Genomic DNA, 14,702 nt, shown 5'->3' on the forward strand with positions numbered 1-14,702 from the left:
AGTATAATATGTGTCTTGGGAGCGAGAGGGAAGTGAAGGTGGGTACTGAAAGAAATTATTTTTAAACTGTTTTTATTTCCACAAGTGATTTTTTTTTTTAAATATTCTAGCAGTGGGAAGGCTAAAATTTGATCTGTTGCAATGGACATCTGTTTTTTCCTTCCTTCTAACAGGTCGTGACAATGCATGTGAGAAGACTTCATACATGTTTCTGCGGAAAGAACTTCCTGTGCGACTAGCTAACACCATGAGAGAAGTCAATTTGTTGCCTGATAACTTACTTAACAGGCCTTCAGTTGGGCTAGTACAGAGATGGGAAGGCTAAAATTTGATCTGTTGCAATGGACATCTGTTTTTTCCTTCCTTCTAACAGGTCGTGACAATGCATGTGAGAAGACTTCATACATGTTTCTGCGGAAAGAACTTCCTGTGCGACTAGCTAACACCATGAGAGAAGTCAATTTGTTGCCTGATAACTTACTTAACAGGCCTTCAGTTGGGCTAGTACAGAGTTGGTAAGTTTAAAAAAAAAAAAGTGGATTGAAAAATTAGTATAAAACTAACACTATATGTGTTGCTTTACTTGCAACTCAGCTTGATTTGTCTTGAACTGAAGCCTGTTTTCTGCCTTGAATTGTTTATAATGTGTTTCTTGTCAAATGAAGTTTCATTTTCTTCTGTCTAATGTTAAGTAAATACTCTAATATGGATGCTAGAGATAAGAATTTGTAAGTTAGTTTTGTAAGTTAGTAAAAGCATACTGTTGTCTCCCAGATAACTAGAATCAGTCAATAACTTCCAAGAGCGAGGTTTTTTTAAGTATTCCTTGCTGTATTGCACCCATGACTTCTTGAAATAGCTGTTCTTTCTCTCTATTCTTCCTTTGTCAAAAATACTGAAAGAAAGTTTAAACCTTGTCTGTTCTTCTCATTGCTAAATCTTTAAAAACATAACCTGGTATTCAGGGGACGTTATGGAACGGAACAAAAATCTGGTGTCGTCCAGTAAGTAACATTCTCCATTGTAATAACTAGCGTATATCTGAAGTGATTCAAAGTCCTGTCATCTTTTCCACAGTAATTAATTTCTAGCCTACTTGCATGTTCAGTGAGGTTTGGAGACTACTGCCTTGTATGTATTAAGCTCTAAAAAATTGTTGTTCATGGGGTATTTATTGTCTCTCTGCCTGCAAATACTTGATCCAAAGAATTTATGTAAAAATGTCTTTGCAGTATACAACAAACTTCCCTTTGTGAATAACAGCTTGTCTAACTGTAACGGCAACTAATCTTGCAGGCTTCTGTTAAGTTCAGTCATAGCCCTTGAGCCAAGAAATTCCACATTGACCGTACATTGACTGCATTATCAAGCTTCAGTCTTAGAAAATACAAATTAGGATATGTGATCTTGTGTACTTTGGTTTAAATATGTTTGTCTATGAAAGGTAATACTAGCTGTCTTGATGACAACTTCAAACATAGTGATTAAGTGCTTAAAATAAATGTAAATGCTGTGGAGCCACACAATAACAATCACTTTGCGGTTAAGTGGCAGGTTTGAAAGCTTGGCTTGTATCCCTGTCTGATGTTACCGGAAGCTGTTACGCCAAATAGGAAAGAGTGGATAATATGCAGACCTTTTAGGCTTTTCTAATCTAGATGACTTGTGAAGCTGTCTTCAGTGAAATGTGGACAAATAGGTGAATGAAGAAAAGGAAATAATTTTTCTGTAGTGACTCTACAGCATAATTCTTCTAGTCCAAATATACGTTCTGTGGCATATGCTTCTGCCCCGCTAATACAGAGTCAAGCAACATTTGGATCACTTCTGGCAAAGGAACTGAATGGGTGTTTAGAGTGGATGCCCCCTTCAGAATTTTTGCTTAGAGGTTTGAGGACTCATGGGATGACTTTTATGGCTACAATGGAGACTACTGATTTAAAAAAAAAAAAAAAAAAAAAAAGTCTTGAGTATATTAGAATATATAATGACTGTGAGATACTTGTCCAAATCGTATATTTATATGATAATGTGACTTGCACTATCACAGCTGCAGACTGATAGTTTTCTGTTAAATGGGCCAAAATATCAGACTTTCATGAGATGAAGAAGTTCAAGTGGACATCCGCTCCAGAGGTGGAAATCTGAAATCAGAATGTTTGTTGTAGCGTCCTTCTAATTTTGGTCCTCAGTTAACTAACAGTTTTTGTGGAAAGGAATATATTTACTGAGATTCTATGTAAGAATATTTTTGTGATCTTAGGTCAGAAGTAACAAAAGTAACTGTAGCATGTTGTTTTCCTGATTATAGATGTGGACTTTAAAGAGCTTATTTCTTACTTTTCTGTTTAGAGGTTTTTAATTGTTTTTTTAAACATTTACCTGTAGATTGTAAGTCCTAGTGATATACTGGTGATGAACCTTGGGCAAAATTTACTGGATCAGTTAGCTTCTAAAAAGACCAAAACAAAACAGTTTTATTAACTTTATTAACCTGCTGATAGCAGGTTTTGAAACATATTTATAATTGCTTAATCTAAAGTTTAGACATATCTAGAGAGAGATTCCTGAATTTTATGCAGTAGAATAAATAAATATAAATTTAGCTGTTCAGCTGTTTTGTGAACTTGTAAAATGAAGAAGCCTCTTCTTGACGCACTCGTTTAATACTTCAAGAAAGAATTTTTTTCAGATCAGATTTCATGATCCTTTTTTCTTACTGTGCCATAGGTTGAGGAAGCGTGACAATTTATTAATATGCAAACAAAAGATCTGATGTACATTTGCCAAAAGTGAGCAAAGACATAATTTAATGCATTATTCACCTTAATCTGTTTATTTGCTGATTTTCAGTAATTTACTAGTCACCAGCATATTTGTGATTTATTTACGCTACTCCTTTGCACTAGAAGCCTATGTTTTTATGTACTTTTGGTGAGACTCCGAATTAGCTGGAGCTTTAAAATTTGAATTCCCAGTCTGTTCCTTAATGTCAGCGTGCCAAAAAATACAAGCAGCTCCTAATCTTTGAAGTAGGTTTTATTAAACTTTTAAATTAGAGTAAGGTGGCTCTGTAAATAGATGGAACTTCGGTTTGGTGGAGTGAGAAAACACATTAACCCTGCGTACTGTACAGCATGGATCCTTTCCCATCAATCCTCTGTCCAGCCAGGCAGTGACATTCTGGATTGCATTAATTCCCTAGTCCCTTATAGGTCCCTTGGGAAGCAAGCTCATCTTGCCACTTCCGAGAATATGCTCCCTGCTGCAGGCAAGGCCTGTTCTCCTCTCTGTTCTCTAATCCATCTTCATGGATTGGAGCTGTAGGCATTTTGCTTCCTGTACCACGCTCCTTGACTGCACTGCGCTGCCTAACAGATTTTACAACTGATTGCTTGATTGCTCTCAGGAAAGGTGCATTTTTTTTCTCCTTCCTTTCTGGGTTCCTTAGCCTGATGTGTGCAGCAATGAGGATAGGCAAGACAGCTCTCCTTCCTTTGTGCTACTCAGCTATGCTTTTCTGAATAAAGCTGGCATTACCCACAGAGTGAGCTATGAACAAAAAAAAAATAGTTCTGCATTTCAGTCTGTGCAAAGGTAAAACATTAGCTCTGTCCCAGTTGGAGTTTATAACTTAGTTTATGTGTATGTTTTGCATGGAGTAGCAAGGGAAGAAATAAAGTGAATCAAAATAATAACACAGTTAATATGTTCTGGCTGTGAACTGCGGTGATTCCAAATAACAGACAGATCAACAACCAGCGTGCTAGGGATCAGCAACTTATTTTCAGTTTTTCAAAATTAATGGGCAACTTCCTAGTTCCAAGGAAGTAGGCCTTTTTTAGGCCAGCTTTGAGAAGGCGCTCCCTAGCTAAAGTGTACTGCAGGTAGGATATTGAACATGTGGCAGAATTGCATAATAAAGGATATCATCACTAATGTGATGTGATGAGGGAAAATAGTTACAATGAAACCTTATAATGGATAAAGTCAGAGCTTGTAAAATATCTAAAGTGAGTGTGAGGTTTGCACAGTGTGCTTACTCAGTCATATCTAAAATTCATATTTTCATTAACCCTGAGCAAATGCTTACTCAGTCATATCTAAAAATTCATATTTTCATTAACCCTGAGCAAATTTCTCTACTTTTCTTTAGTACTTTTCCCTGGAAAAGGCTATAAATTTCCATTTATTTCCTTGGAAAGACCCATTAGAGAAATCAGTACAGTTTGGGGATTAATAATTGTTTTTCCTCTATTTTTTACATTCAGACTATGCTAACAAGATTGTTTTACCACGGAGATATGTTTTATCTTTTCAGTGCTTTGGTGTTAGATTCTAAAGGAAAATCTTCATGAAATACACATAGGAAAAAAGCAAAGGTATCTTGCATGAGTTTTTTAAAAAAAAAAAAAAGAAAATCTGGACTTGACATTATGGGCATTTACAGTGACTTCAAGTACGCAATGTGCCATTCTAGAATTATTACATTTGGCAGACTAACAAGAATTCAATCTACCTGGCAGTAATTAACAAAAGAACAAGGCTAAAGGGTGCTTGAAACCATAGAGCTTGCCCAATGAATTGTAGTGTATTGTGATAAAAAATTAAACACCAGAAAGACAACAGATTTGAAGGGCATAGGTTTTGATTTCTGCTTTTGATGACTCACCGAAGACAGCAAAATATAACTGACGTTCTCTGTTTTTTTTGTTTGTGCTGGGTTTTTCTTTTGTAGATTTGTGTCCTGTATAGTTGTATTCATTTACTAATAATATAGCAAGTCATCCATTATTCTGGTACTTTTCTCCTTTATTCTGGCTGGCTGGTTAACTGTGTGTGAAGTGTGTTTAAAACATCACAAGGTCTTGCTTTTCAGTGCTTGATAAATCCCGTAGTTACCACCTTCATTTGTCCATATCTGCACCCTCAGTTCAAATCAAAAGAAAATTCAAGGAAATAGATGAACTGTATGAAAGGGGAATGACCTTTTTTACACACACTAGCTAATACAGGAGTAAACTGCATTGCTGACTGCTCACCATTAGGCAGATTGTAATGGTGGTGGTGATTAAAACAATGTTGTGAATTATTTATTACAGCTAACCAGAGTTATAAATTACCTTTTAAACAAGTTTTTGCTTCATTTCTTTAATTTTGAGCTGTTTGGGACGGAGCGGGGGGGGATGAATTTTGTGTAAAAACTGGAAATCACAACTGGATAAAAGAAAAAGACGTACAGCATTTGCATGTCTGAGTTTTTATTTAGAGACTTGGGATAATATACAGGGTATTACAGCATCCCAGGATGGGTGACGTATAGTGGTAGGCATTGTACAATGGGTTAGATTTGTTTGACATAAGGTTACTTTTTTGTAGCTCCAATTAGTCAAGGGATTGGAAGAAATAGTAAAGGTAATGGAAGAAATTTGAATAACTTAGATTTGAAGTTAGTAACCTTTTCTCTGAGCTGGTCCTTCTATCTTGTTGGATACAGTGCTTGTGCTAATGAACTTGACTTCTAAAGTAATATCAATTTACTTTAGAATCAGAAAGAGACATCTAAATATTGTTGATAACTCTAAAGGAAAAGCATTGCCTGTTTCCATAGTTTCTTCATCACCACAGAGATTAAAGAGAAGTTACTTCAGCACATTCATACATTTCCTTAGAGCATTTAGTTGGTGTAATTTTCCTTTGTTTGAGAAACTCTCAGTTCTTCATTGGTGCTATGTTGAGCCTGCAGCATAATGACCTCAGAAGCTGTTCCGCCTGCTGGTTGTGCTGAAGACCGGTGACTGTGTTTGGCAGCTTTTTTCTGGTTGAGACCTGCTTTAGTCCTTTTCTGACTGAGACAGCTTTCTGCACAATTACTTCCTGCATTAGATGAGAGAAACACTTGGCTTGCCCCTGCCTGGTACTCTAGTAAAAGTGCTGATCCTCCAACACAGGAGTAGTGATGTTTGATTATTCCAGGGGCTGCAGTCTTAGGACCAATGTCCCAATAAGCTAACAGAGTATAAATCTCAACACAGCGTACCAGTAATGGTAGGCAACCAGTTGAATCCACACAGCACAAAAATCAGGTACCAGCTACCTTCAGTACCAGAAATACTTACTGCTGTTTTATCCTCAGCATCAGCACAGGATTGCTGATGTTCGAGATTTCTGGTAGGAGGTCTGTGGTAAAAAGCACCTGCTGTGTTGCTTCTCAAGTGTGGTGGTTGTCCTGGATCTTCAGAAATAAGACTTTCATAATATTATATGATGACAGACGGGGGTGAGCAGCTTCCTAATAACCTCCTCTGACTTACTTTGCCATGAGAGAAGCTGTCACTTTTTTCATGACACAGATTTATTGAAGCATCTTTCATATGGGAAGAAGCTGAGAGCGCTGAATATCTCCTTAGAGATATTCAGCAAGCCATCTGGACTGTGGGTGGGTGGCCATATTATCAGTGTGTATGAATATCTAATGGGAGAGAATGAAGATGAGAGCCAGACTTTTTTCAGTAGTGCTCAGTGACAGGACAAGAGGCAATGAATACAAATTAAAGCACATGAAATTCCATCTGAACATAAGAAAGAATTTTTTTACAGTGAAAGTGATCAAACACCACAAGAAGGTTGCCCAGAGAGGCTGTGGAGTCTCCATCTGTGGAGATATTAAAAACCCAACTGGACATGGTCCTGGACAGCCTGCTCTAGCTGACCCTGCTTGAGCAAGGAGGTTGGACTTGATGATTTCAAGAGACTCTTCCAACCTGAACGATTCTGTGATTCTGAATTTCCATGGAAAGCTGGCTTGCAGCCCTGGGTGTTCTGGGAGGCAGAAAGGGCTATTGTTGCCTTTATGAAAATGGGCGTAGAAGAGTGGACTGGGGGTGTGGGGAAAGGCAAAGAGAGGGCAAGGAAAAAAAATAAGGACCTCCACAAAACAGGGAGGATGGCAACAGAAATTAAAGTAGGAAGGGAAAGGATTTCAAACCAGGAGGAAGGTTTAAAAGGATGGGAGAGAGGAGTGTAAAGAGTAGAAGGGTTGTTGTGGGCAAACTTGCTGACACCTACAGCAAGTTGGTCTTTGATGTGATATGAGGAATGCGTTACAGTGTGGAGGGTACTTGTGACAGTCCATAGTCTGCCTCCTGGCATGTAATGTGCCTGTGTCGGAGAAATCATAGCATTTTGGCCCGCTCATTGGTTCAGGTCATGATGGCTTCCTTGGGTTTCACACATTTGATGCGCATCTACAACAGCTTCCAGTTTAGTTTCTTCTGAGAAGAACCTGATCTTCCGAGAAGTGCCAAAACCACTTTGCAAATATAAACAGTGTGGATTAAGTGAAGGTTATTGGGGGATTCATTTCAAAACCATACCACAGGTTTAGATTTGGAAATAAAAATGCTAATGTAGACACAGTCATTGGGTGGCAAGAGATCAACCTGTATTTGAGGAATAGAGTAAGACTCCTTCACAGAAATCATGCAGGTATTTTTTGGGTAGATTGCTTTTCTCTGTAGAATCAAATACATATTTTGCCTGATTTCCTTTTACCACACAAACAAATTTAAGACAGCAAATATTTATTTAATTACAAAGGAAGGTCTTTGCTTTCTTGTTATATTACAACCCACAGCACGAGGGAACTAGTCCAGTCTGACAATGCTGGTGGTCTTAAGTCACGTTACATGGCTTTTTTCATTCCTAGATGTATTTGTAAGAAAAGGATGCCACCTTAATGATACCCTTTTCTCTATTCACAGAAAAAGTCCAGAAGGTCAGTTTCCTCTTTGAGACAATTATGGATTGAATGACTTAGATACGTTCTCATCACCCATCAAGGAAATGGTGAAGGAGGTTGCAAAGACTGGTTGTGGAGTGTCATGTATTCACTAGAGGCAGAGCAAAATTGGGCACAGGAATGGGTCTTAAGCATTGCCTCTGCTTGACATTGCCTGGTTTGGTGAGAAGTTAAAAGCTCATCTTAACTGCCTCCATAGAGCCAAACTGATGACGCCCTGAATTGCCTCAGTGGCTTGTCCACCACTTTCCCATCTTTCATTTTGGAGTTCCTTTGCTGATTGTTTATTACTGTGTTCTGTTCGCTGTAATAATGGTACCTTTCTTCCCATCCTGTACCCATTATTAACTTGATTGACCTTGATTCATACGAGGCAGATGATGTTGAAGAACACATACCTCTTTGAAACAAAGGAGTGAGGGTGATCGTAATTTGTTACATGTCAAGTCTTGCAGGTGAAGCAGCTGCATTCAGAGAGTAAAGCAGCTTTTTCCAGTGAGAATTAATAAAAGGGGAGTGCATGCAAGGACACATTCTCAAAGGAGATTAGTTCTCATTAACTCTTTCAGAAACTCAGTCTCTCCTCCAGCTGATGGTCCTGATGATTCTTCCCCTGCCTCTCTATCCTCCACATCATGTATACTGTCCCTGCATAGTTAGAACTGCTTCAGTATCTTTCTAACTGCTAAATGTTGCACTTTTCAGGAACTCATCTGCGGTGGATAGTGGGCTATGGCTCCTTAAGTTACTGCCTATTCCCTGAAGTGACCCTAAGCAATTTCTTGAATTCCTGGGAGTGTGGTGTGATGGTTGTTCTTAACTAGTACTATCTCTTAGCAGTGTAAAAGAACATGTTTTAAAATAAGCAGTACTAGAGACATCAGCTACTTCCCAAACTTGTAACTGACAAACATTTGGGGGATTTCTGTGTAGTCATTTGTGATGGTTGCAGGAGGGCAAAAACACGCAGAGGGACAGGAGCTAGTGTTACTGTGCTGACCATATTGAAAATGTCAGTCTCCCTGGCAAAATGTCACAGTGACCTGTGATGGCTGCAACTGAAATGGGGGGTGGAGCAGCAGCATATGGTTCTGGAGGGAGTCACGTAGACAGCAGTGCTGTCTTAAGCTTTGCTGTGGCTTGAAGATGTAGAGTGAAGTTTCATAGCCTGCTTAAGCTGATCTTAACATAGAACTGCTACCAAAAGAGGTTTTGTTGTAATGTGAAGTTGTCTAAGCTTCAGTGACTGGGGTCAGTGTCACAGGCACTGAGCTTATGCATAGACCATTCTGTTGAGCTGATCTAATGGGTTGCTGCTACTGAAAGGGGAGAGGCTTGGTCACTTGTTTTGCTTTTTCCTTATGTAGGCTTTATGGTTATCTTTTCTCTCTTGTGCTAGCTTTAGCCGGTTTGACCTTTCTATGAGTTGTTTTCGTGTGCGGGAGTGATTAAAAAAAACCAAACCTATCTGGCTGGCTGTTTTGCCATTGCAGGGAGTTGACATACACATCTGATTAGCATTGATGTTATCATAGTGTAAGTGGTGGTGCTTAACCAGGAGCGAAGGGAGGGCAAAAGGGAGAGGAATGACAGCTCCTTCTGGTAACATTGAAACCCTACCTTTTATGTGTGTGATTGATACCTTGTGTGATATACCTTCTTGATACTTCAAGAAATAGGTCCCAATTCTGTAATCTTTAAAGCTACATCTATACTGCTAATTGCACCTGCTTCAGGGGGTGATACCTGGTCCTCAGGCCCAGTGGTGTGAGGTGGTGGTGGCATTTATACTGGTGTTGGGTTAGTTTCCTACAGCAGGCTGGCCATGTTCATGTTGAGTGGTATTTTGCTTTAAATCTTCTTTGGGTCCTGTGTGGTACCTCTGTGGCTCTAAGCCTCAGTTAATCTCATGTGTGCCGAATGTCTGAACTAGAGAGAGCCATGTTGTGTAAGAGTGGTGTTTTTACGAAACTGAGGGTTGTGTCATGTGGCCTGAGGTACAATGTGAGGAGATGTGTCAGTGTGTGAAGGGGCGTACTCTTCTGGAATACTGGGGTAGGACCAGCTTGGTGCAGTCATGTTAGCATGGCTTTTAGGGAGTGTTCCCTGGAACTTTATTTTGGAAGGAAGGTTGGATTGCTGTCTGAGGAACATAGGAGCAAACTAACATCTGTACAAAGTGGATGACCAGGAGATCAAGATCCAGGGATGAACTAAGTTACCTGAAATTATAGACCTACCTGAAGAGAGGGTTTGCTCCTGTTAACTTCAGCCTGATTTATGTAGCGGTTTTCCTGAATTGTGGACTGTAGGGTGATAAATAATACTTTTTAACTCAATGTAATATATTGTCATTGCTTGCTTTCCCTTTGTTGCAGCGTCCCACTTCATGTTAGCCTTTGTGGAGACCTGTGTACTATGCTTCTGTTTCAGATGACGTTGTAGTCTTAAGATTAAAAAAAACTTCAAAAGTAATTTAGGTTTAAGTATTTTAACTCCTTCTTTATCATTTTTGCTTATTTCAGGTACATGCAGAGTTTCCTTGAGCTTTTAGAATATGAAAATAAAAGTCCTGAGGATCCTCATGTTCTGGATGAGTGAGTAATTTGTTTTCTTGTGACGGTTCATTTTGAAATAATCTGTTTCAAAAAACAAGTGGTTTTGTACTATAGGATAACAGTGATCTTATTTGTAAGGTAGAATTTGTGCAGCAAAGGCCAAAATTGTCATCTGGAGCAGAATATAGGAATCTAAGTGCTTTTGAACAATGTATTTTGCATTTATACAGTCTGATAGTTTAAGAAATGGCATGGAATGCTTCCTCCAAGGCTATATTGAGAAGAGAACATGCATGTGAGAATATACTTGCGTATCAAATACTTATGACTAAAATGTCATTTTAGTATACATTGAGCTTAGTACTCTGTTGTATATAATGTATATTAACACACTAATACTTTGAATTTTTTCAGTTTGAAAACATTCAATGTTGCAGTCATTGTTTTTACCCAAAAGCTTTTTTAATGGACTTCAGTTATTGGTGTTCACCTACCTCACTGAATAATATTACTTATGTTTTGAGAAGAAAGGAAAGCTTAGCCAATTTTCTTTATCAACAAAATCATATTAAAATTGTCATTAGAAAGTTTTCTTGAAACTTGTGTGCATAAAACAGAAAAAAATCCCCCACATGTAAGTGAGAAAAACAGGTGCAACATATGCATCAGAGACTTAAAAACAAAAAACAAAAACACACCCCACACCCCCCCAGTACTAAGGTCTGTTGTTTACCCTGTACTGTATAGCAGTCAACTTTGTTTCAGGAGATTACTTCTTGCAGGTTTTTTGTTCCATTGATTAGTTTTCTTAGGGTAGCTTGTCTTTTAAACTTGCATTTCTTTTTAAGCTCTGGAAATCTTGCCTGATCAAGCAGTACTTTATAGGAAGTGTTTCACAAAACATCTTGCAGTCCAACAAATGCTCTGTTTGTGCAAGATGTGGCCTGTGCTGTGCAAAAATGGTGTTTTGTCTTCAGTTAGTTTCAGATGCATTAACTGCTATGTTATGTTAGGTTAAGTAAGGGTTTTATTAGGTAATGCATTTTAGATGTTATGCTCTTTTGGTTGTGGGCATGTTATCCAAGATCTTTACACTTTATTGTTTAAGTATCAAGCGATACATGCAGGAGAAACTCAAGTGCATGAATACCAAATTCCCTGCGGGGCAGAACTGTAGAAGGAGCTGTAAGGATTATAGACTGACTGAGTAAATTGTAGTGCTATTGAACAAGGGGAAAGTAACTATTTTCTCAGTGCAAGTCCTAAGCTGGAATACTGTCTTCAGTTCTGGGTACTACCTATTAAGAAATCAAAACACACGTGGACAGTATTGATGTGAAAAGAACAAGAGTTAGAGACTTGGATAGTTCCACCTCTAAATAATGTTGAAGGCATTTGTTTAGACTGGCAAAAAAAGAGATTGAAGTGCGAGACATTGGAAATCTGAGTGTGCCAAAAAAAAGGTCACAGTAATAAAGGATGATTGGTTGCTCTAAGTGAAGAAGTAGAGAATTAAAAAATGACTGATTTCTATTAAAGTTGAGATTGTACACAGGGCAAAAAGTAAAAATTCTAATATTAGTAAGAACAGACTGAAAAATACCGTTTCAGAAGGCTGTAGAGCATCCCATTTTAAAAGCTTTTGAGAATAGATTAGATAGCTTTCAGTGATGTTCTAGGCATGCTTATTCCATAGTGGGTAAATTAGATGAACTTTTCGACTACCTCTAGCTGTTACGTCTTGTGATTCTGTATTTACAGCCTCTTTGCTGATGGGAAAAGAATTTCTGTTTGTGACTACTTTAGCAGTAAGTTTTCCTACTGCTTGACTTAGAAGAACATTTTGAGTGGGATTAAGTTACAAAACTTAGGTGTCTGTTGCCCTTTGAGATAGCATAAGCTGTCCTAGACATCTAAGTGAGCCTGGCAAGTGTAACACAGGTCCTATTAAGCCTATAATGTCCTGGATGTACAGGTGGAGGCAAGGTGGTTATGTAGCTTCTGGTACCACCCTAGATGTTCTGTATTTAGGTAACTGAGTTTCAGCTTTTTATGGACTTCAGAGGTTCAAGGTAGATCACAGTATATGTATTTTTAAAAAGGTTGATGAACAGTTTTCTTGGAGATCTTTCTTTAGAGTCTGTTCATAATTATCAAGTGAATTATCTGATTCTGCCATATGGATAACATGCATTCTTGATATTGTTTTGTGGCAATTGGAAATATTTTTTGAGATGCTCTGTTAGTATGATATACCAAATATTTGATGGTGAACCAAATATTCACTCATTCAGTATAACTGTTTATTAAAATCTTTGAAATCTTGCAATTATTGTATTATATGTAATTAAGCACATATAATAATGATGTTGGGAATTTTTTGCTACCTACTGAAGTCCGGCTAGAGACTTTGACAGTAAGAGTTGTCTTTTATACTGGGCTTGGCCTGTGAAAAGAGGCAAAAGACGCATTATCTGATTAAACAGCAAATTTATTCTTCTTGACAGTATTGGATAGGCTACCTAAGACTAGAAAGTCAGATTTACTTTCCTGCTCTTTGCATGTCAACTATTCCTAACTTTCTGAAGGCTATGCCATTTAACTTGATATTGAGCTGTAATTAGCTCTTATTTTAATATTCTTTGCAAATGACATCTTTCAAAAATACTCCTAACTACATCCATATTTATCTTGCAGTAACCCACAGATAAATCTAACAAATTTCTCAAGTCCTGTACCAGTATTCCATGTTGCTGCTGTCTAGCCCTATCCTAGTTTTATGCCTTATGGTCAGAGGAGAAATATCAGGAACTCTAGTAGTTAATGAACTACTTTTCAGTGGAAAAAACCACGTATCTGAGTTCATTTATGTTTACATAACGCTTTTCTGTTCTTCTGTAATTGCACGTATCATTTAATACAGAATTTGAGCCATTATCTGGGACTTTGTGGGTAGTGTTTTTAGGGATGCATGAATAGGAATAGTACTTTCCTTCAACCAGATTGGTTTGCGTAGAGAAGGACATGTGGAAGTTCACTCTGTAAGGTATGCCTGGTCCTTTGAACCAGAGCCTTTCTTGTCCTAGCAGTATCTGTGGTATATCTCTTTGAGTACCTTGCATATGGTAGCATATGAAGAGGGGTTGGAGCATACTTCATCTCTTCGTTCCTCTCAGCTGTCTTGTTCCTGCACTGAGCATGCTGTAGAAGCGTGCATATTACATATTAATATTGCATATTATATACTTCATATTACAGAAGACCCAGTCTTGCATCCTTTGGTCATCGTAGTGCCCATCCTTCTTAGTGCCCTGTGTGGTAGCAGATGACTTACACATTTCATGATGGCCCCCATCTCTTCTTCCTTTAGCTTAATTAGTTTCACAAAATGTGAGACTTGCCTGGATGGAAGTACTTTTGCCCCAGTGCCACGCCAGCAGCTTTTGTTTGGAGCTGAATGTGGTGTCCACCTCAAGCACTCAAAAAACATGAAGACTTACAGAGCAGTTGATTTTTGGACATTGAATGAGTGCCTTGGTGGTCTTTTTGTCAGCTGAGGCGGACTTCAGTTTCTGTTATGGCTAATCAAGGTAACAGTAGCACAGGAGGGAAGGGGAGCTAAAACGATCTTTTGAAGAGGTTCGATATCCACAGATGTGCTGTATCAATGTTGGCAGTAGTTCTTCAATTAATGCTTTCTAAAATGGTGGAATGACTTGATCAGTTGAACATAAAACTGTCCCCTGACTATTTCTGTTATATCTCTGCTTGTCTGGGGAGCCTGCTCTGGTATTCTCAGAATTGGGGCTCTCTTTCCGAGGAAACCATTTTATGTATCAGTGTTACAGGATCACAGATGTTATCCATCTACTGGTACAGCTGTCTGTGAAGCCGTGCAGTGAAGTGAATTGGGAAATTGATCTAATGGAAAAATAGCCCACTTTCAGCCCTATGGTCCCTAAACTGTTACACTGTGTGGCCTACACAGACAGACAGCAGTGCCAATGCAATAGAGAGGGTGAACGGTTAGGAGTAAGTGCAGAGACTAAACTAAAGCTGATGTTCTTCAGAGTGGCCCAACTTATCTTTGCTCTTAGTGTATGAATTTGAGGACAGATGTATGTTCATGAGCATTATCTTTTTATGAATGTTGGATGAAATCCTTTAAAGGGTTTTTTTTTGTCTCAGCGTTTCTGTCATGAAGAGGTTCAGAGGAGCTTCAGTTTCTTTATTACATTCTGTTGGTTAGCAGACCTTATGAAGACTTACTGCAACGTTGCCACATTACTGTCACTGCCAGTAGTACGGGCAGACACCAAGAGGCCAGGTTACTTTTGCATTTT

General features: G+C 38.5%; 1 protein-coding gene across 1 annotated transcript in view; it reads left to right on the top strand.

Moving 5' to 3' along the window:
* The first annotated feature begins 312 nt into the window (after window positions 1-312).
* Window positions 313-14,702, top strand: part of PDK3 (pyruvate dehydrogenase kinase 3) — a 36,035-nt gene continuing 21,645 nt past the window's right edge. The window contains exons 1-2 of the mRNA XM_009276921.2: window positions 313-515; window positions 10,327-10,398. Of these exons, the coding sequence (XP_009275196.2) occupies window positions 313-515; window positions 10,327-10,398 (275 nt within the window). The remainder of the gene's footprint in view (window positions 516-10,326; window positions 10,399-14,702) is intronic.

The sequence above is a fragment of the Aptenodytes forsteri genome, unplaced genomic scaffold (assembly GCF_000699145.1).
Source record: "Aptenodytes forsteri isolate BGI_AS27 unplaced genomic scaffold, ASM69914v1 Scaffold273, whole genome shotgun sequence".
In the NCBI taxonomy this organism is placed as follows: Eukaryota; Metazoa; Chordata; class Aves; order Sphenisciformes; family Spheniscidae; genus Aptenodytes; species Aptenodytes forsteri.